Genomic DNA, 23,549 nt, shown 5'->3' on the forward strand with positions numbered 1-23,549 from the left:
ATGTTTGTATTCAAAATATGAAGGAGATAATTTGAACAAGCTAAAATTCTTTTAGCGTTTGTACGTGTTCTTCAATTCTTTCTTCAGTATAGAGAGACGGGTGAGGGCAGCATCACGGTACGCGCGCCTCTCCTGCAGCCGGTCCAAGGGCACAAGCTGGTTGAGTTGCTCGCAGATAGAGGCAGCTCCTGGGCATTGTGTCATGCGGGGAGTCGGGCCCATGGTGTTGCTTACGTTGTAGATGGTTTCGCCGTATCTGGGAAATAAAAACATCATTTTCACCTCAGCAGCTCGAACAAGGGTACTTTGCTACTTAAAAACAGTGAGCAAAATCGCATTTTGCTCACTAAGTGAGACAAAATGAGCAAAATGCAATTTTGCTCACTCAGTGAGCAAAACGCGATTTTGCTCACTGTTTTTAAGTAGCAAAGTACCCTTGTTCGGGCTGCTGAGGTGAAAATTTAATTGTTGGTATATATTAAGAAAACATTAGTGAATAGAGGTAAGTGATAAAGAAGCAATACATTTTTCGGGTTCTCTAATATGTTCTCACTGCTGAGGTGAAAAGTTTTGTGAACTACACGAGATCAAAGTTATTTACATCTCGTGCGCTTTTGAGTCCCTTACTACGCTCAAGATTCTAAATTAGTAGTATAGAATCTTTCGCTTGCACGGGACTCAAAATAAGCACTCGAAGAAATATCAAACGTTGATCTCTTGTTGTACAAATAACTATTAACTGAGTGTAAACACATTGTTTTTCTTCGATAACACGGCACCAATTTTACAATATTTGCTCATATAATATTAACAGGTGTTTGTTGGCTTTTTTCTACCTTCCAAGTTTCTACAAAGAGATTTTTTACATAGCGCATGCCAAGGCCCTCCGAGATCGCCTTCCACGTCTTCCATGTTCACCATTCTTTTACCATCAGCTACCCCACATTAATGATTTACCTTTCGATGTAGTTGGCCATGCCCTCAGCGTTCAAGTGCGCGGTTTCCAGCGAGCCGAGGAAGGCGTAGCGCATGCCGAGCCCCTCAGTGATGACCTTATCCACATCCTCCACGTTCACTACGTCGTCTTTCACCAGGCGCCACACCTCGTTGAGAATCGCGTATCTGAAAATTGTTTATGTACCCATTAACTGTGGTATGCAAGAACGACGCTACCACTAAAGAGGGTTTTTCAATCAAAGGAACATTTCATAGATATGGTTTGGTGTTTCTTACAATGTTTTTAAAAATTCATAGGTGGCCATTGGCCGGGCTTTACCTACGCAGAAAAATAAGTCTATCCTGTACTGTAAACGAAAGTTAAGGATACTGGAGCCTTATTTAACGTTCGAGTACACAAAATACAAATGTGTATTGGGCAAACTGATAGGAATTAAGTTCTTAATACAAAATACAAATTATTTTTTTGCCAGAACGGGATACTTATACGTAGCTTTGCCACTGATATCCACGAAGGTATACTTTATTGGTTACTGTCTGACATGATTATAAAGCTTATTAGCATCTACCGCGAACATCGACCATCAACTATTCTTTATCTGCCTCTAATCGCTCTTGCATATTCGAGCGAAAGATTGAAATTTAGATTTTCGTTTCACGCGGTAGGCCCTTACGCATTAAGGATGACTACGTCCGGGCCGGAGCTTCCGGAGCTTCGTTTTCTATGGAAAGCATCACGTGACCTATCTGTCTATCATAGAAAAGTAAGCGCCGGCAGCTCCGGCCCGGACACGGCCCGGTCGGCCCGGTCTAACGTGAGTCATCCTTTAACTAGGTCAATAGGAAGGAGGATTATTTTTACAATCGGTTGTAAATAGTTGGTACTAACTGGATACGGTTAAGAATGAAGCCGTCGATCTCCCTGCCCAGCACCACGGGCTCCTGGCCGATCTCGAGCATGATGGCCTTCGTGCGGGCCACGACGTCGGGACGCGTCCACGGCGCTGGGACGACTTCCACCAGCGGCACGTAGTAGGGTGGGTTCACGGGGTGGGACACGATCACCTGTAAGAAGATTTTGTAGGAATTATAGGAATGGTTAAAATACATTATGTGAAAGATGGGATAAGACCGGCACAAGTTGGGGGCAAGAGTAGGTAACACTTGTAGGGAATCCTCATCATGTTACTCTTGCCCCGAGTAAAATAATTTAAACTATGTCCGTCTTACTTCCACATCAACTCTTATGACAAGAGCTCGGCAGGGGTGAGCTATTTACCTTGTAATTTGACGTGAGACATGTCACATTATATAAGGTAAATAGCTCACCCCCGCCGAGCTTTGCTTATGACTTACTTTACTTATATGTACAGTCACCACACGGGATTGTTACGCCATTTAGGGTCCTAGCTAAATTGGTTATAGAATGTCCAATTTAGCTAGAACCCTAAATGGCATAACAAGCACGGAGCGTGACTATACTTAGCCATACCCTGAAATTAACCAAGTTTAAGAAAAACACGGTGTATATTTGCGCAAATTAGTGGCAGTTCAATTTGCCATCGTCAACGTGGAGCGAAGTTATAACGAGCCATAAGGCTGGCCGCGTAGCCAACATGCCAATCGCTTACGCTCTGTAGTGATCGAAAGGCAACTGTCACTGTCGCACTAATATGGAAGAATGATAGAGAGATACAAAGCGTTTCGTCGTCGTAGCGATAACGATTGTCACCTTGGCTAGGCCGGCTGAACGAGGGTTTACTACACACCTGAGCTTTATGTTTCAAGCCCTCTGAGAACTTGGAAGGCAGGATGCAGCTAGTAGAGCTGGACAGCACGGTGTTGTCGTCCACCAGCTTGTCCAGGTCCACGTACAGCTTTTTCTTCAGCTCCAGGTTTTCGGGCACGCACTCTTGGACGAACACGGCGTTCTTTACGGCAGCGCCGAGGTCCGATGACCCTGTGAACAGGCGAATTCATTTTTATTAAAGGTACTATTTCGGTCTATTATTACAAGGAGATGGCGGGACGACTTGGACGCATTTTATCCGGATTGGTGGGAGGGTGCAAGCGACAGGGTTGAGTGGAGGAAAGGAGGGGAGGCTTTTGCCTAGCAGTGGGACACTAAACCAGGCTAACAAAAAAAAATAACAAGGAGCTTCTATACTGAAGCGCGCGTAAAGAGGCAGAGGACTCTAAATTCGGGTAACCCGTTTTAATTTTATTTCACTTGTTGTTACATCATTGTTACATCATCAGAACTTTGACATATACCTAGAAAACTACTGTTAAAATGTAGGTATCGATGTTTATTTGTAATTAATTTCAAATATACCTAAGGGTAAGTTGGTAACAGATAACGCCGAAGACAATTCATCAGTATTTTTCCGTCGAACGATATTTTGAACACAATCTCTGTTACATAATTCGCGATCATAACAATAACAACACATGACTATATACACAAAACATACCTATTAAGTATGATGAAATAGTTATTTATTTTGTTTTACAAGGGGGCAAAGTTGTTGTTTAACCGCTCGTGCTAATATTGATACCCGAGCAAGCGAAAGATTCCAAAATTGAACCACGCGCGTAGCGGTTCGATAAATGGAATCGAGCGTTGCGTGGGTTTCAAAGCACGAGGGTTAAACAAAATTTGCCCCCGTGTGAAACACAAAATTTTTCACCACACCAACCCGAAGCAAATATTAAATGCAAAATATCAAACAAAATCAAACCAAATCAAATTCGAATGAATGTTATTAAATATTTATCATCCAAAATCATCATTTAAAAGTCAATTCTACCAGCAAACATAAGAAAACAACTCAAAATTTGCATTTGATTACTTTGCCTCACATGTGAATTTGTTTGGTTTGGAAGTTTATTTCTTTAGCACCTACGCCAACGGCTTGTCGTATTTTCACGTGAAGACTCAACAATAGGGAGCGGGTGTGAGCTGGGGATAGAGATGGGTAAGTAAATACTGAGTATTTACTCGGTATTTACTCAAAGCACCCGATAAATACCCGTATTTACTCATTTAGGTGGGTAAAAACGATAAGAAAATATTCAAAAAGTGAGATTTAAGAACAAAATTGTCTTTTATTGAAGAGTGCTAACGTGTATTAACAATATCTATAAAATTAAAAGCATATAGGACGCTTAATTTAGGAAAAGAAGGTAATTATTAGTGAGAGGCAAATTGTGATAATGCATAGTTAACAAATTTGTTTTAAATAAGAAGGTGTTTACTTTAAAAATATGGTACTTCAATTCTATCGATGTTCTAGATAACTGCATGACGCGCAAAAGTGCGTGTTTACGCGGCACTTACGACTTACGATCTTTTATTAAGGGTTTTTTAAAGAAAACTCAAAACTGGCTCAACCGATGATGTTCAAAATATTGTTTTTTGTACTCTATTATACGGCTAATCTCCCGATATATTTTCATATTTTTTCTGAACTTTGGTTCTAAAGTTATAGCGAGATAAACATTATTTTGGCCTTTCGAAACGGTTTTTTTGCCAAAAATATTCAATTTATCCAAAAATATTCTTAGAAACATTCCAGTTATTTTTAAAGACCCATTTTTTATGTGCAACACGTTGGTGGTTTCTGAAAAAAAAAATTGTGACAATTAAGTAGTTACATGTTGCCCCTCTTAAAAATACATTTCTTAGAATTTTAGAATAGAATAGAATACAATATTTTTATTGACAAAAGAAAACGCTCTTACAGACACATGGACACAGGTGGATCCCAAACTAGGCTATGCCTGTGACTGTGACTTGGGCTCCTAGAATGCAATTGACATTAGAAATTTTTACAAAAAAAAAATACCGACATTTAAATAACTAAGAATTAGTATTTTGAGTTCTTAATCCAGTAGCGGCTTACAAAATACACCTACTTATATTTCAAATTTATATGCCCCTTTCAGCACTCTAAACAGTTTAATTATACCCACCAATTTGGGTATAAACGAGTAAATACGGGTATATAGAGTAAATACTGAGTACATACTCGGTATTTACCCGTGAGTATTTAATCACTACCCATCTCTAGCTGGGCATAGTACAGAAACCCCTCGTTTATTGCCGCGAAGACCGCGAAGTATTCATGTCAAGCTTTAGTTATGTTTTAGGTCAGAAGGTAGCAGACCCCCCAACACTCCTTTATTTTCACAATTTAGTGATAAGTGATTGTCTCAATCAAGCAAAAGGCACCACATTGTCGCTTACCATAAGGATGAAATTTGCTTGTATATGCATACGAATAACCTGTCAGAGCGACCATTATGGCAAGCGGCAATGTGGTACCTTTTGCTTGAGAACGTCCCATATACCTCCCACACGCCTAATGTAATTTTATTATGTCTGTATTTAGGCTTTGGATGTATAAAAAAGTCATCGTACTGCTAATTATAACGCGGTTATCACCATAACCCTACTACCTATATCAGTGGAGCACTTAACTAATAAAAACAAGATTTGGCAATCATATTTACCGTGGCGCCTTAACTTTGCCTTCTGAGCCCATTGCCCAATTCCGCCCAAATTAAATGTAGGTAGTATCGACATTAAATTTTACTACCAAAGTTATTAAGAGTTGTATGTATATTGTATGTACTTGTATTTTATGTATTTTTCTCATTAAGCAAAATGTAAATTTCTTTGATAAATAAAGTTCTATAAACCTATATTAAGTACTTAATTAACACTAAAATGACACTTTTTAGAGCAGGGGAAAAATAATCCAAACACCGCCTTCATTTCCCAATTTTTACATATCTAAGTACTTTTTAAAATTTTACTACTTACGTACTCGTAAAACTTATTTCCGAAACAACTCCAGTATCAAAGTTATTGCAGTACTACTTAGTTGTGTTTAAAATAGCTGTTAACACTAAACTAAATACCTAAAGGTGACTTCGTTTTTTCAGCCTTTTAAACTCTTTTCCTTACTCGAGTAACTCTGACTTAAGTAGGTACTTTCAGGGGGGTATGGTTATCACGCCGGATAGGTACTGTAGCTGCAATGTGACGACCCCCTAACTGTGCGTGCGCATATATTATCACCAGCGATCGCAGGACGATCAGTCAAACAGTGCACGGCGAACACAACGCGCAACGCACGCTCATATTGAAACATACACGTTCCGATCGCTTTTTGGATCAACATCTTCGAAGGACTAGCTTTAAGGTATTGTTTTTGTAAACAAATATTTTGCAGTTTTAACTTTGAGAGGGGTTAAAATTACTACATGGCGCTTCTCTTTAACTTCAACTCTGAAAACGCCTTTTAGGTACCTACGCTACGTTTTCATTGTAGGTAGTTTTAAGATTCAAAATAGCACACGCCAAGATTACGTAAAGTTGAATAACTTAAAGTGTTGTCGGCAGTGAATCGCGTAAGTGACCAAGTGAAATTGGGTACAGTAGTCGGTGACACTTTAATAAAAAGTAAACCAAAAAGAGGGTAGATCGCTGCTCAATGTGATGTGTAGGTAGGGTAGACCCCGTTTAAAACTTTTCGATGTTAAAGTTGGTTGAGGTGTTCGAGTCATACTCGTATTTAGAATTATTGCCAACAGTGGAGCAAACCGTATTTACCGTATTAATACCATATAGGTAATCTCATTATTTCACTAATTTCAATTTGTCACATACATTTTTATTTGTAACACCTATGCAACACCTAATATTTTGAATCTCAGGATGTCATTATAAGGTTTGTTATGAATAAATGTGAAAATATTAGGATGTTATTCACAACAAGCCTTAAATTTGAACAGCTGTTCACTGGTTTGGTTACTTTTATGTAAAAATACCTGCTAACACAAACTAGTATTTTCCAAATGTCAAGGTTAACCCTTAAATGCATAGTGTTACCAAATGTCTACAAAGCATTAGACAGCTCACAGATTAAGGGTTAAACAAATTCTCTTTGGTCCTGTATATTATTTCAATAGTAAAACTAATAAATTTTCCGAATTATTACATAAATTTACGCAGTATTTTAATTTATAAAAATTACATTTGTTTATAGACGAAATGTCGGAAAACTTGGAAAAACTTGGAAGTTGATGATTTTTAGTATGTGATTTTGGGCAGATTTTTCGGGGTTTGTAATTATTTTACATTTACTAAACTTTATCATAGGACCATCATCATCATCATAAATAGTGTACCTACCTTTCTGATGGCAGTTAAGATTTATCCTATACCCTTTACTAATAGCTATACATATATTCCCAAAAATAATTATGATTTAGCCTATGCAACTTTTAACACTGATTTCGCAGTGAAAATCGATGATATAATTTTTTTACTATTTTTCCTAAAAACGGCAAACAATTATGTGATAGATTAATAATTAAATTAATAATAAATAATTAATAATTATTTAATTAATAATTTAATTTTGGGCAAAAAGAAAAAAATCATGCATTTAAGGGTTAATAGATGTAGTGTGTGTTCCTTACATCGTTAGTCATTTAGGTAATAATATTTTTATTATTGTTGGTCTGCAAGTGATATTATGTAGAATACGAAAAAGAGTAACATAATTATTTGAAAGTTTAAAAAATATTTCGTAACTCATTTTGGGCTGCATCATTTTTCGTTTTTCGTGAAAAGATTTTTCATTTTTCGTTACAGGTTGTAATCAAAACAGTTGAAGAACAACAAAATGAGTGACACAAAGAGACAAGTGCAAGGTAATTTTGTTTGTATTATAGAAAATTGTACTGTAACCAGTTAGGTGCATCAAAGAATTAAGGTCATCGTTATTTTTATTTTTTATTTTAGTTATTCGATTAAAAATAAAAATAAAAACTATTACGCTATATGCCAACAAAATCTATTTTATACCAAAAATGCCGTACATCATTTTGGAAAAAAGCTGATAACTGCTGAAATCGATTTGTATGACTTGAATGCTTTCACGTAAAAATAGCGGCCCGTCCCGCGTCCGTTGGAGAGCTACGATGCTACAGATATAGACAGTCAGACATTGGTGTCAAAAATATAACTTACTTACCCCTCTTTTTGCCTAGGAAATTAAAATATATATTATATTATGCACCTGCTGTGTCGTTTTAAGGATCGCGAACGTATAATAAAATGAATGTCGCAATTTGTGATGTGTAATATTTTTTATGTCTCAGACAACCCCAAGATCCTATCGGGTCCCGTACTGAAAAACTCGCCAAACGCGGTGCTCTCCAAAACCCTGCTAAACCGGTATAAGGACCTCCCGCTGCCGGGCGACAAGGTGTTGGCCACATACATCTGGATAGACGGCACGGGCGAACACATGCGTTGTAAGGACCGCACCGTCAACTTTATACCGAGAGCTGTAAAAGGTTAGTACCATCACGTCACGTACCCACCATTGTATAAGTAGCATTGTCTCGGCTTTTTGCCACTGCTCACGGGAGCCTGGAGTTAGTTTTGGAAGCAAATCCTAAAAATTGGCGTAGGTAGATAGGTATTAGTTTTTACGAAAGCGACTGCCATCTGACCTTCCAATCCAGAGAGGAAACGGGTTATTGGAATGAATCCAGATTACCTTCACGGAAAAACGACTTATTAATATCGTGCTTAAGTTCCGAAACTCATTTTTGAAGTCGCATGCCCTTACCGCTAGGCTAATACCAACGCTACTACCATTTTCCACTCATATTGATATATTTTAAGGGTCCGTTTTGGTTGCCAAACTATTAATTTTAGTAGCCATTTCTATTTTTTTAAACTACCCAAATTCGATTAATTAGTTGACCGGTTAAATACGTGCCTTTAAAAAACATATCCATGTCAATAATTACGAATTAGCAGATAAGTAACTGTGTGTACCATGCCCATATTTACATAACAACGAATTAGCAGAAGATAACTCTGTGGACAATGGTAGGTAGGTACACATAGTTATCTGCAAATACATAAACTTTATTGCAATGACGTAAATCTACGAATTTTCAGTAGTCGGGCAGTTTTGTTGTTAGCAAGTACTATACTGTATAATGTTTATGTAGATATCGAACGAGCGTCTAGATTTCCAGTTGTAAACTACCCAGGTACCTACACCGACAGGTTTGACAACATTTGAACAAGTGTGGAGCAACGTCAGATGCATAAAAAATACATAGGTACACAGTATTGTGTGCCTAGTAACCTAACTCGTTCTCAGAGATGTGAAAAATACTTTATAAAAAGTATTTAAATACAAAATACAAATACTTTCTTGATATACTATTTCAAATGCAAAATACAAAATAGTTTTTGAATTTGTATTTAAAATATAAAATACGAAATAGGTATTTTCAAAATACTTTTTAAAAATACAAATACTTTGCGATAAAAGGTACTCTGAATAGTGAATACCTAGTCTGAATTAAAAAATAGGTATTACTCAGAATATCCGAATTGAAAAGACTCTCTTTATTCTTTGAAAACAGTGTGTCAATCAGTCCTCTATCTAAAGTGCAAATTTCTAGTTGTTTGCTCATATTAACCGGAAGGATGGATGGATGATGATTTATAACGAACAATTTTTATAAGCATTAATTTAGATTTGTAATGTTTTACAGCTAGTATAATGCCTCTCGTTAGTGTGATGAAAACGTCTCGTTTGTGTTTCATCAGGGCAGAAAAGTTTGTTCTCCTCTCGTACCTTGAAACCCTCGCAACACTTAAGATTCCACTTTTTTAATGATGAGCGACGTTACTAAACAGATTCAACAGTTCCATGTTAAAAGAATGAGAGAGTTGCCAGGATTGTAACATCAGAAGAGATTGTAACTCCTACCAACATTACCTACTATAAAGTATTTTGTATTTTGAAAATAGAAAATAGGTCTCAAAAACTATTTCAAATAAAATACAAAATAGTTTTCTTCAAAAGGTATTTAAATACAAAATACAAAATAGGTATTTTGCATTTTGTATTTGCATTTTAAATACAAGTATTTCAAATAAGTCACATCTCTGCAGTCGTTCTTGTGTTTAATTTAAATATATTTAAGTTACACCGATTATAAGCATCTACTATGTCCTAAGCTTAATAAAGTGACGGTGAGTACCTATACTTCGCCGTTTTAATAAATAATTTTCACATGTCACACTAATTTACCACGGTTAAACACAATAAAATATATGTCATTCTCCCGCCAAAAGACGTGGAAAAATACCTACGAACGCCAAAATAGAAGCTTCAATGAGAACTTGTAAGGTTTTACGTACCCACTTCATTTATTATTGACTGTCATCTATTCTTAACCATTTGCCGATTACGTAAAGATGACGTCAAGTAGCATAGGGCTAATTGAAACCACCCTATACGTAGCTTGACGTCGATTGTGGTTCACATTTACAACTCGCAGACAGTCTTACTATACGTCGAATAAAATAATTTATACAACCTATGCATAAAATCCTAAAACGCTAAAAAAACAATGTTTTAAAGTATATTAGACAATATAAATGAAATGACTGATTAAACTATACATACCTATAGAAAGTTCGCTCAACTACTACAACTCAACTCAATCACTCTCTATAGGATCAAATATTTATTAGGTACTTGACGCGACGAATAATGATCTGTATGACAGTTCCTCCGAATAGCATTTGGATAGACCTAATTTAAAATATAATTGAAGAAATAGCTTTATACCGTATTTTTATTACTAAATTGGTAATTTATAAATAAAAAATGTGTTTAAGTATAAAAAAAAGTCTAGAAACATTTGAAATTTACAGTTAGGTACTACATACAAAAATATACTAGGGATCATCATTCGCCGCGTGAAGTAGGTACCCTATAGTTGATTTCTAATCTGATGTACGATCGAACCCAAACTTGTACGTTACTATTGCAGATTTGCCTGTTTGGAACTTCGATGGCAGCTCCACCGGGCAGTCAGACAGTTGTGACAACTCTGACACATTCCTGGTGCCGCGCGCCCTGTACAAGGACCCCTTCCGTCGTGGCAACCACGTACTCGTCATGTGCGACACCTACAAGTACAACATGGAGCCGACGACGACCAACCATCGCGTTAAGTGCCAAGAAGCCGCGGAGAAATGCGAAGACGAGGAGCCGTGGTTCGGCATCGAGCAGGAATACATCCTCCTCGACGCGGATCTCAGGCCTTTCGGATGGCCCCCTGGCGGCTTCCCCCCACCGCAAGGCCCTTACTACTGCGGTGTTGGCTCCAACAAAGTTTTCGCCAGAGATCTCGTTGATTCACATTACCGGTAGGCTTCGATCAACACGGGCTTCCGAGAGGTCGGAAGGGATAGGCCCAAGCGATATCTTGACATTCAAATCATTCTGCCATTTTTCGCGGGGGGGAACGTGCACACAGTCGCACTTCTCACACACATACAAAATCCAATCTGTAATGACGACACAAATACATAGAAAATGACACCCTACACAGACAAATCTTGCACACCTCGATCTGTTTTTGTGTACGGACGAATCACAAGTGTCACAACACGCACATTAACACATTTTCGTCAAAGAATTTTAATGTTTTCTGAGAGATGAGAAGTCGGATTTGTCGCTCGACCGATCCGCAATTTGTACTGGGCGAGCAAAATCGATAAATCCAGCAATTACATGAGACTAAAATATAATAATTGTGTTTAAATGTTATTAAACGTATGACATGTAAAAAAAATATTACATGTGAAATGTAACACCTTCTTTTTGTAAATTTGATGTCCCCGACCTCTTTTTACAACAAAAAACCGAGCAATTAGGCATTTTTTCTGCTGCTGTGTTCACTCGCGCGTCTGGACTCGGTCGAGTTAAAAATCCGAGCGCAACTAGTTTTAATACCCGCGCTAGATCAGTTGATCTTGTACCTAGGCAGAGGGGAAATAGTGCGAATGCCGCATCCCTTCCGTGTTGATCGAAGCCGGTAGGTACTGATCTATCATTGAAATCTTAAAACAATAAACTAAACTTGAAATAACCCATGCGTTTTCTTTCTAAAGATGCTGCCTTTATGCTGGCGTTCCAATCGCTGGCACCAACGCCGAGGCAATGCCCTCGCAGTGGGAATTCCAAGTGGGGCCGTCTGTGGGCGTGAGCGCCGGAGACGACATGTGGGTAGCGCGCTACATCCTCCACCGACTGGCCGAGGAACACGGCGTCATCGTCAGCTTCGACCCCAAACCTGTGCAAGACTGGAACGGCTCGGGGGCGCATACCAACTTCTCTACTAAAAAGATGAGACAGGCGAACGGCATTGTGTAAGTTTTTGAAAGTTGTATACGCTAGGTACTATGTATTACCATTTTACCCTCGAGGTACAAATAAATAGTGTTATACCCGTGTTCCTTACACCAAAACGATACCAGTGGAATTTAACGTGTAATAATGCTTGCAGCGAAATCAACAAGGCCATAGAAAAGCTTTCGAAATCACACATGAAGCATATCAAGGTGTACGACCCCCGCGGGGGAAAGGACAACGCGAGAAGGTTGACTGGCAAATACGAAACCGCCAGCATAAACGAGTTTAGCTCAGGTACGTTTCTGGTGCATTTATTTATTTAAGTATATAATATTTTTTATATCAAGGTGTTCCCGTCAAGGTGTGTCCGTCGACACTTAATCCCAAGAATTCACACAGACACTAGTTTTTACGAATGCGATTTCCATCTGACCTTCAAACCCAGAGAGGAAACTAGGCTTCATTGGAATTAGACCAGTTTCCTCTCGATGTTTTCCTTTACGGAAAAAGACTGGTATAATCAAATGATGTTTCGTACATAAGTTTCTAAAAACTCAATAGTACGAGCCAGGGTTTGAACTCGCGATCTCCGGTATGAAAGTCTCTCTTAGAAGTCTTAGATCACTCTCGCTCTTTCTCTTATCAGTGCTACATAGTAACAAAGTCGCTTCCCGCTGTCTGTCTGTCCCTATGTATGCTTAGATCTTTAAAACTACGCAACGGGTTTTGATGCGGTTTTTTAGTAGATAGAGTGATTCAAGAGGAAGGTTTATGTATAATTTGTTAACCCGTGCGAAGCCGGGGCGGGTCGCTAGTATACTCATAATATTTAAGGCACCGTGTCCCGTAATCTTCTCTGATTGCCTACGACATGATATGAATATGTCAGTGACATCCGAGTGTTATGTCGTCAGGCGTGGCCAGCCGCAGCTGCAGCATCCGTATACCGCGCGCGGTCGCGGAGGAAAGGAAAGGCTACTTGGAGGACAGACGGCCAGCCTCCAACTGCGATCCTTATGCCGTCATCAACGCTCTTCTGCGCACCTGTATCCTCGACGAATAAAAGCGAATGAACGCAACACGTGCCTTAATAACATAAGCGAGAAATGCATTTATTTTTAATAAATTTCTACCCAAAAAAATTTAGAACACGCATATTATTACCAACTACTCAAAAAGTTGTAAAACGAGCCCAAAATCGAAAAGTCTACTAGTAGCCACCAAGTATATTAGGATGTAACCACCAAAAACTTGATTTTGACAGTTTGACAATTTTGTTGTGTACCAACAAACATATAGCGCCTTATAGCGCCATGTTTATATACGTCATTTACTATCAATAACTATTTGGATGTAGTAAGGTGAGGTGATTTATGAAACCGAGGGACTCAATGGTAGGAGCCAGGGATGTTGCGAACATCCGCATTCGCATCCGCAACCGCGGAACTTCCGCATTATTTTCAACATCCGCATCTGCATCCGCATCCGCATAAAATCGATGCGGAGCTTATGCGGATGCGGATGTCGAACAAGTCGGTACAGGAACGTCTTAACGGCGGCGTAAGTACTAGGTAATTTCATCATTACCTATAACGAAATCGTCTAGATCCAGAAAAGTCGGCGAAATTACTGTTTATTAAATATAACGCACCTATATTCTTGCTCAAATACAAAACGTTTCTTTTTTTTTTAATAAAAAAAATACTAAAAATGTAATATTTGACGTTTTCTAAGTACCTAATCTTGACATCCGCATCCGCATCCGCGGATGTGAGCCTTTAAATATCCGCATCCGCATCCGCATCCGCGGATGTCAAAAAATCTGCATCCGCAACATCCCTGGTAGGAGCCAAGACCCAATCCCGTGACCTCCAGTTTGAAAAGTCGCACGCTTTATCTTTAGGCTACCGTGTTTCTAATGAAAGTAAAGTATTTTCATTTCAAAATATCTACTTCGTATCTGTAAATAGGTACCTACTTTAAAACAACAGTAAAATCTTGATTTACTTTTTTTGTACTTACAATTTTTATTCTGTCAAGGCAGAGTGGTATTATTATGTAAACACTGCCAATCTACAACGCAAAAATAAACAAATCTTAAGTAGGCATATTTACGTCAACTCTACAATCTCTACATACAAGTTATGTAAGAGCAATCAAATCATTTATATAACGCATATTTATCAACTTATCTCATTGTTCAAATGTTTTCTCCGTGTTTTGTCATTAGATTATTTAACTTCAAAGTAAAGGTGTTGTGACTTTCAGTAGTAGAATCACATTTGATATTTGTCAAGGTTTGAGGTGAAACCTTGTCGTGTTCTAGTAATAAACTTAACTTTGTTTTGTACATTCAGCAGCAATAGTTGCTAAGCGGGCGAGGTGTTCATAATGATCTTGACGCGACTTTATTGTTTAGAGACTTTAGAGAATAAGAGCGCGTCAAGGTAATTTTTTGAACACCTCACCCGCTTAGCAACTTCTGCTGCTGACTGTATGTAAAAATTCTACTCGCTACTACTTTGAAATTGAGACCTTCGTTTTGATTTGTTCGATTTGCTTGCTAAAGAAGAGACGCTTTGCACTTAAAGTTTCGTAGGTACATTGACGGCTTGACCCACCTGTTGACATCACACTCTTAAAAGTACTACTACCACGTTCGACTTCTTGCCTCCCTGTCACACTTACGTACGAATTTACAGATGCGACAGAGAGCGTGACGTCGAACGTGGCTCGCGGTTGACCCTCGGGTACCTAAAGGCTTCGTCACACAGGCGCGTTTTCCGGGCGCGGCGTGAGCGGGGCGCGCCGCTTTTACATACAAAATGCTCACGCCCCGCTCACGCCGCGCCTGGAAAACGCGCCTGTGTGACGAAGCCTTAAAACTCCATTGACTAACCTTTAATGCACGCATACTGTTGATCAGCATTAATTGTACCCCGCAGCAGACCCTCCTCCTCCAAGGTCTTCAGTTGCTTCTTGATGTCAGCCAGGGCATCCGTCACTTGTTTCGGGATGATGTCGAACACGGTCACCTGGTAGCCGACAGACGCGAACAGCATCGCCCATGACCTTCCGATGATTCCGCTGTAATATAATATAAGAAATTGTTTGTTACACTTTGTCCTCTAATAACATGCAATAGGAGGTCAGTTCTCGGATGACATTGACAATGTATTTTTATTGGCAGGTAATGTACAGTGAGCTGCAAAATTGTATGGACACATTATTTCATGGATTCATTCATATTTTTGCCATGAAATATAGCTGCTGAGTGTACTTAGAATTAAAATAGTGCCGGTAAGCGTAGTACACAGTATGTCCCGCTTAAGTTAACTCCAAATCTAATAATATATTTCTGGCGTAAGGCAGTGATCATTAGATCGCATTACAATTAATAGGTAGGTACACTATTTATATAGATTCGTATGTTTTTTAGCAAACTGCCGCACGCAAGCGATATATTTGTTTCAAACCAAACTAAAAAGGATCATATAGAGTATTATAGAGTATAGACGGTATGCAAAAGGTCGCATCTCGTAAAGGCAAAAGACACATAATATTAAATAATATAGACACATGATGTTATCTTTAGTCAAATGTGAAATATATATATTTCACATTTGACTATAAAGATAAGATCATGGGTTGACTCCACATAATATTATGGTCCGCTAAGGTCAAGATCGTACGATACGTTATCTATGGCAATTAAAGACTTGACTTGTGACATTGATATATTATGACATAGTGTGTCAAAGGACTGTCTTATTTCAAACACAGAGAGAGTCATACCATCTTTGTCTTACACTAGTACTAGCATCCAAAAGAAAAGGATGAGTATAGTTTTTTTTTGTTCATATTTCCTGACAAATTGGGTTGACCATCTATACTATACCTATTTAATTGTGTTCGGTTCAGAAAAATTTTCCAGGAAACAAGATACGATACAGGAATGATTATTTTTGTCTGAGGAAAACTTTCCTTAACATTTTTATTTTTAAGTATTTTCCTCCTTTAGGATGCAACCTAGAAAGCGCTAAACTAATTAGGATGAGGGCATTGACATCTATTGTTACAAATGCCGGTATTTTACGATAACTACACTTATTTACGTGGTCACAGCATATACGATTAACATACCTGACCATACCTGCACATATACTACATAGGTGTAGGGTGTAGGTAACACCCGTTGCAAGCACAATAATAAGTTATATACCTTATTGTGTGTAGGTATGTATATGAACTATTATCAAGCTGTGATAAAACTTAAATAGACAATTCGTGTTTCAGTCATAATTATTTACCACATATGTAAATATTAAACTAAAGCAACTTTCTAATATTTAACTAAGCGCCTTAGCTTCATAAATAAATTTACAACTTCGAAGTAATGTCAGCAATAATTACTTCACACAAAAGTATACAAGTACTTACTATAAATTTACTAATATTTAAGTGATCATTTAAATATTTGCATTTTCCTGTTTAGCAATATTGTAGGTACTTACATCAACTTAACCTCATTTCAACAAAATACTCAAGGATAAAAATCTGCGATTACCAAACAAGAAACTTAATGAATAATAACAGCCTTACCTGCCCACAATGCCAACTTTTTCTGTCCTAGGTGCCATGTCTGCGTCCGTCCAGTACCACTCCAATGTCGCGAATGATACCAAATGAGATTGATGCTTATTACAGTTCTATTAAAACACTTTACTAAACTATTTATCGATTTAACTTCACTTGACTTTGATTACGATATGCTACAGCCATTGTTATTATGTAATATTGATCATGATGTGCTTATCAGGTCTCGAGTGTTAATTGGTATCAGGCCTTATTATGTTTGCATAAAACAACCACTTAGTATTCCTTGTAGAAGGAATGCGTACTAAAAATGATACCGTATCTACCTATGTATTTATTTTCGTTTGCCATTTGGCCATAGGTAAGTACTCTAATCTCTGAAACCCGTCGTGTGGTGTGAGTGATGCATACATAAATCTTCTTATAGGTACATACATTGACAGATGGTTTGATGCATTTCAGAGTAGCTTTCTTTTCTAAAATGATAGACGCCTCTTTGTCAATGTGATGCAATGGGATAGGTTGATGAAAGTATAAGTAGAACAGTACTTATGTACTTAAGTATGTAGAAATATCCCATACGATGAGATAAAATAGACAGGGGTAAGGTAAGAGTATCTTAGGCGGGCGCACCCCACAAGGGCTGAAATTATCAGAAATTAAACAACGGAATCTCTATGGCTACGGAATATAGTCTACACAGCACCATACAAATAAGTACCGTAGGGGCCAGTGACCATAAGAGATTCCGGTGCTAAATTCCTGGTACCCTCAGCGCCTTAATATGTATAGGTAACATGGCAAACGTGCACAGTGCTGTTACCGCGCGCACTGGCCGGTGATAAAAAAAAACGCTTGCCTTGCCTTGTCACTCGCCTTTTGTTTTTGCTGGTAAATTCTTCTCGGCAACTTGACTGGCAATACCACAATTTTGATTACATACAATCAATCATACAATGCCTATGCTTATGCTTTATTATTGACAATAATTTATTGTTGACATATATATGGGCTGCCTCTAAGTTTTGCTTATGTCTTATATTTTGCTCGTTAGGTACTGTTTTGGTTTTCTAACAAAACTGAGGCTTGGAATGGGTTAAAAGCCATTATAAACTAGGAACGATTGTTCCAGCCCTTTCTTCTATTGATCTAAAGATGCACGACTGACGCTGTTTATTTTACTGATTTTTGCTGCTGAAGTTTTCCACTGCGTGAGCCTTGGTATGTCTGCATCATTTATTTATTTATTTAAACTTTATTGCACAATAAATGAAGAGTACAAATGGCGGACTTAATGCCAGAAGGCATTCTCTACCAGTCAACCATGGGCTAAACCGAAACATCATCAGATACATTAGCACCCGTGGACGGTATTTAACGTTGGATTAGGTGAGAGGAAACCAAAAGTGACGGTTTGAGCAATTGTTTTTATTTTAAAAATACTTCACTTTTACAAGAAAATAAGTTAATTAATATTCTCTATGTCGGTCGTATTTTTAATTTGCTTGTCTTTCTTGTGTTCAAAGTACAGCCATCTGAAAAAAAGGATTCCTTTACATAGAAACGTCTCTTAAAATGTATGAGGTGATCATTATTAGTGGAATCAATTGAGTTACTTAAGAAGATGAAAGGGACGACCTCCCCGAAACCGTCTTTCCATACATAGTCCCCATTTTCCACTCTGGATATTAACAAATATCAATGGCACCTATGCCCCTACGTTTGATTTTATTCGAATTTTGAATTACTTTAAGATAGGGACTGTTTAACATTTCTATGGAATTTGTTTTTCGCTTCTGACTCAATAATAAAAAAATAACGAAGGGGCATAGCTATGGTTAATATACGTCAAATTGCATCAAAATATTTTAGCAAAATGGGGACTACGTTTGTATGGAGAAGCGATCGTTCCCTTACCTCTTAATGGTTGCTTTCTTACCCAAATATGGCGATGGAAGGGAGCGTAAGAATACCACCCAGCAGAAATACAGCGCCAGGTAGAATGTTCAGAGTGGCCACATACACGCGGGAATATAGGGGCCCGTACACCAGCGGCATTGTGGCCTCTGCTAGCCCGAAGAGAGAGTTCATTTTGCCTACGAATGTAATAACAAAATCAGCCGACCATCATAAAAGGATTTATCTCAACTGACACGACAAGCAATTACCGAATGCGTGATTTTATACTTATACTTTTTCGTGATCGTTAATGGTAACGGCACGTTTTCTGTCACGGTGGAACAGGGGTGACTTATAGGTAAATACTGCCCTCCTAAGGTAAAAGGCCGTATTTTCATATAGTTTTCCTTGAAAATATGGCCTTTTACCTTAGGAAGGCAGAATAGATGTATGGTGGGACTACTGGAACTACATGAAAAAAATTGTAAAAGGGCTTTAATTAGGTCACGGATTTCTGGTGTTTGAATAAAGTTCCCTGATGCACTTACCGTATTCTTCCCCACTTACGAGCTTTGTAGCGATTGAGCGCATGGCAATAAACGAAGTTCCGTCCAGGATCTCAAAAAGCGGTGCTGTAACGGTAACCAATAGGCTACATGACTATTTTTTTTTATGGTATCAATCGATCGGGTTTGTTTTTAGGATCAAATGTCTATATGGGACCCGTTGCATTAAAGTAACACAAAAGTCAGAAATTGTAGTCATAGTCCGACAGTCACACTTCACTCGCGAAACGCCCTATACAAAACGGCCAGAGGCCGTGACGTCATCGCCCATCTTGTAGTATGGATGGACAAAACAAGAAAATTGCGTTTTTGTCAGTGAAATATTGCGTTTATGTATATAGTTGCTATACAATATTTTTTTAGATGAAATGTAAGGAATCGAATGGTACCCTTACTTTAATCGTTTTTGTAAGTTAAAAAAAAACTTAAATTTTGAAACTTTCAGGTCCTGTAATTTTGTAATTTTTCAATATTTTTTTTAATATCCACATTATTGTGATAAATTGCTCGTTTGCTATCTATTTTACTAGATTTTGTTATAAAATTTAACATGTGTCATCATCCCTATTCTGTTAAATCAGGGTGTTGTAAAATGTTTGACCCGTGGGCCATGACGGCCAGGGCTTCAGCCCATTTTGCTTCCTTTTCTTGGGACAGATGTCTGTGTTAAATAAACCAACAGCATTGCTATGTTTTGTTGTCTTTGTCTTGCACATAGTTAGCCAATGGTCCGCTTTAGCTTAGCATTCCCTCTCGGTTACATTCTTTTTCTTAACATATTGGTGGCAAAAAGCATACAACCTACAACGCCAAATCACCTTACCTAAATATATTTCCAAGTCGTTCCTAGCAAACGCATAAGCAAATCCAGCCACGACAAAGCTCACGTTGGATATGAGGCCCAGAATTGCATCGTCCAATTTCATATACTTGCTAAATAGGCTGATAGAAAATATTGTACCTGAAAATGGAAGTACAACACTTATCGTCAATTTTTTTGCACATTATTTTTTTAGCTTAAATAATCTGTTTAAGCATCAGATTGTGTCAACACTAAGATTTTTTTATTTTCCTACTAGTTGATGTGAAAAGCAGTATGTGTCACACGGTATCAAAATTATTTCGTCTTGGACGTTAACACTTGAATCCCTCATTACGCTCAGGGTTCTACTGTAGAATCCCTCACTACGTTCGGGATTTTATTGTAGAATCCATCGCTTCATTCAGGATTCAATGTACTTACACACAAACTATTATTTTATAGTTTACCATATTCTCATGTGACAAACTCCAAATTCAAACAACTTTCTCAATGGACGCTACGACTGTTTTGCGTGGTGAGGAAAAAATAATCACTGACCTAGCAAATGAGTCACAACACTGTATGTCGACCAAATACTGAATTGCATTTCATCCCAGTTGAATCTATACCTCGTAAACAGGTACATTATAGTATATTCACCTGAAACCAGTTAGAAATGTATATTATAACAGTCGCCCACAAAAGTGCCCACAAAACAAAAGTAAGTCGACAGTTTTTATACCTACGCATACGCAATATACCTAATCTCCATAAAATACGCGCTGTTTTATGAAGATTATTAGTCTTCCATATTCGAACGAGCGAGCGAAGCGAAGCGAAGTTCTTACATTCGACTTTGAACACGCGGCTGGCTAGCGGCACGTCTCGGCATTTCGATGTTTTTAAGCTGAACTGTCAGAAGATAGTTTGATACTCAATAACTTAAGTAAATTTGTTCTAATTTAAATGAAATTGGGTAAACGTGTAGTCGAGGGCATTATATTTTAGTCATTAAATTATGAGTAGGCCCGATCAAGAGGTTATTGAGCTAGAAGAGCTTAGAAGGCAAAAAAGCTGTTTGTGAGAGGTCTTGCTATTCTGGTCATTTTTTTGCAAGAAACATGGTCGAGTTTAGTATCAAATGAAAGTGCTCGACTTACACTTTTATAATATCGTTTTTAAATTTACCATTTTGAAATAATTAGCAAGATAGAAATAAAATAGAATAAACATAATATATGTATTTGACATTTGACAGCAAATATTTCGGCTTAGCACAGATACAGTTTATTTTAATCTCTATGGTGGTGACTTAAATCCAGGGCAGGGACAGCCGTATACGAAGCCCTTTATTCGAAAAATAGCGCCATCTATATTGCTTAACGCTAAACTTGTAAATGGCGCTTCAAAATTGATGTAAAAAAGCAAATCTTGTCAGTAGAAAAAAGGCGCGAAACTCAAATTTTCTATGAGACCATATCCCTTCGCGCCTACATTTTTTCTACTGACAAGATCTGCTTGGCCAACTATATTATACATACTACTCTTTGCTTAAATCAATCAGTTAAGGGCTCCACAGACCTTGCAATAAATCCACGCGATCTTTGATCCATTGCCGCCTATAGAGCGACATAAAATAGTAGAAATTAAATAAAATGGAACTCAAAAATGTCCATACTAAATTGTTGCCATGTGTAAGCATTTTACGTCAAAAATGTGACAGTTACGTAGAAAGTGGCGCCCTCATTTATTTTCTATTATTTTATGTCGCACTATACGAGTACCTAAGTAGGTGCAACAAAGTCAATCGCTATATCTAGTAGCGCGGTTACTAGACAGATAAGTTTGCATTTGCCTTCGATATTTTTGAATTATATGGGCCTAAAATACCCTTTGAATGCATATAAACTATTCGAAGTGGCGCCGTTAATGATCTAAACTGGATTAAAAATATATTATCTGATTCTGAAAGCAGTAGTAACTACCAAGGTCACGCCGATGCCACGCCGATAGCGCAGCGTCGGCGGCGGCGGCGCGAAAATTTTGTCGGCGGCGGCGGCGCGCCGGCGCGGCGCTCATATCTAATCACTATAGCTCCATTTTAAATTGGAATACATTATTTTTGTAGCAGTAGCCTTAAAATCCCTTCTCACCCCCCTCTCAAACCTTCTCTCCCCATTCATAACCCACCTCTCCCCGCGAAACCTACTCACCCCGTTTTACGGTACATCTCTCTGAAACAACTTACCCGAGATTGGACCACATACGACACAGAAGACAATAAGCAGACAACAGATTCGTAGCCGTCTGTTGCCAGGTCCACTCTTGAAGACCACGCTTAATGTTTGGGTGACTGATTTCACGTCGAAAAATGTAGTGACATGTCCCATACATCCTTTTGGTTCCTAGAAATATACAAAAGAACTTTAAAGTTCTCCACCTGTTCCACATCTATCCACTTTTAGTAACCCGATTAAGTTATCGAGTCGCATCAAGTCGTATGCAGTCTCAATTAAAATTTTAATGAGTTAGTTACAAATATTTAACTTGCAGGATGTGCTTCTTAGTTATCTCACATTTAATATTCTTACCATTTTCTGTTGATTGTCTTTTTTTACTTCTTCCGAATAGTAGTATCCGTAAATGAGGCTAAACAAATAAAGTGAGGCTGATATAAAAAACACTCCATAATACCCTACGGTAGTTAATAATATACCACTTAGCGCACTAGCAATAGGAACACCAAGTGACATACAAATATTCGCAATTCCTACTCTGTATGTTCTGTTTTCTACCGTTGTTATGTCACCTATATAGCTGAAAACACCTATGATATTGGCGAACCATCCCCCCGTGATAGCAGGGAATATAGCCTCCGTCAACACTCCTACTTCCACAGGCCATTCATAAAAGTAGTAAGTGTTGACCATGAATCCTAAACAAGATAGGAATTCGCCTACTATAGGCAAAAGCATGCATGGCTTTCTTTTACCAGTTTTGTCGCTCCATGCACCGATGAATAAGATCAATAACACAGGCAAAGCTGTCTGTATTACATTCTTCCACGCTTGCAGACTTGCTGTTAACTTCTGGACTTCGTCTTCATAGAAAGTGTAGTTTTCAGTCTGTCGTAAATGCAAGGCATCGCATATTTCATCTGTGAAATTCAAATTGACACGACAAGCTTTCTCTAAATTTAAATTTTGCATTGCTAAGGAAGCTAGTACACTTGGCATTACATACCACGCCATCACATCATGACATCATGGTTCGACTGTTATGTTGTCTTTTATTAATTTAAGTCTTTCTTTTTTAAACGTCAATTTTTCTTTTGCTTTTGATGCAATTTCATTTTTTTCTTCCGAATCAATTTTAAGAGGAAACGTTTCATTAGACTCATTTTTGTGGCCAATTTCGTGATTATGTTCTTCTATTTCGTTTATTGCTTTATTCATTTTAGGTTTTGTTTTAAGA

The 23,549-nt window shown here is 38.0% G+C and overlaps 2 protein-coding genes and 1 pseudogene across 2 annotated transcripts; 1 reads left to right on the forward strand and 2 right to left on the reverse strand.

Annotated features, from left to right (window-relative positions):
- Positions 1-51: 51 nt before the first annotated feature.
- LOC134650241 (lambda-crystallin homolog) lies at positions 52-16,967 on the reverse strand. The gene is made up of 6 exons (XM_063505189.1): positions 16,815-16,967; positions 15,112-15,299; positions 2,727-2,917; positions 1,847-2,022; positions 958-1,122; positions 52-256 (listed from the first exon to the last, which is right to left on the reverse strand). The coding sequence occupies exons 1-6, from the start codon at positions 16,850-16,852 to the stop codon at positions 52-54; spliced, it is 963 nt and encodes a 320-aa protein (XP_063361259.1). The 5' UTR covers positions 16,853-16,967.
- LOC134650231 (glutamine synthetase 2 cytoplasmic-like) lies at positions 7,623-13,291 on the forward strand. The gene is made up of 6 exons (XM_063505179.1): positions 7,623-7,683; positions 8,134-8,331; positions 10,846-11,224; positions 11,972-12,229; positions 12,367-12,506; positions 13,127-13,291. The coding sequence occupies exons 1-6, from the start codon at positions 7,656-7,658 to the stop codon at positions 13,273-13,275; spliced, it is 1,152 nt and encodes a 383-aa protein (XP_063361249.1). The 5' UTR covers positions 7,623-7,655; the 3' UTR covers positions 13,276-13,291.
- Positions 16,968-18,224: 1,257 nt separating the features above from the next.
- Positions 18,225-23,536, reverse strand: LOC134650568 (proton-coupled folate transporter-like; annotated as a pseudogene).
- Between the last annotated feature and the right edge of the window lie 13 nt (positions 23,537-23,549).

This window comes from Cydia amplana, chromosome 8 (genome assembly GCF_948474715.1).
Source record: "Cydia amplana chromosome 8, ilCydAmpl1.1, whole genome shotgun sequence".
NCBI lineage: Eukaryota > Metazoa > Arthropoda > Insecta > Lepidoptera > Tortricidae > Cydia > Cydia amplana.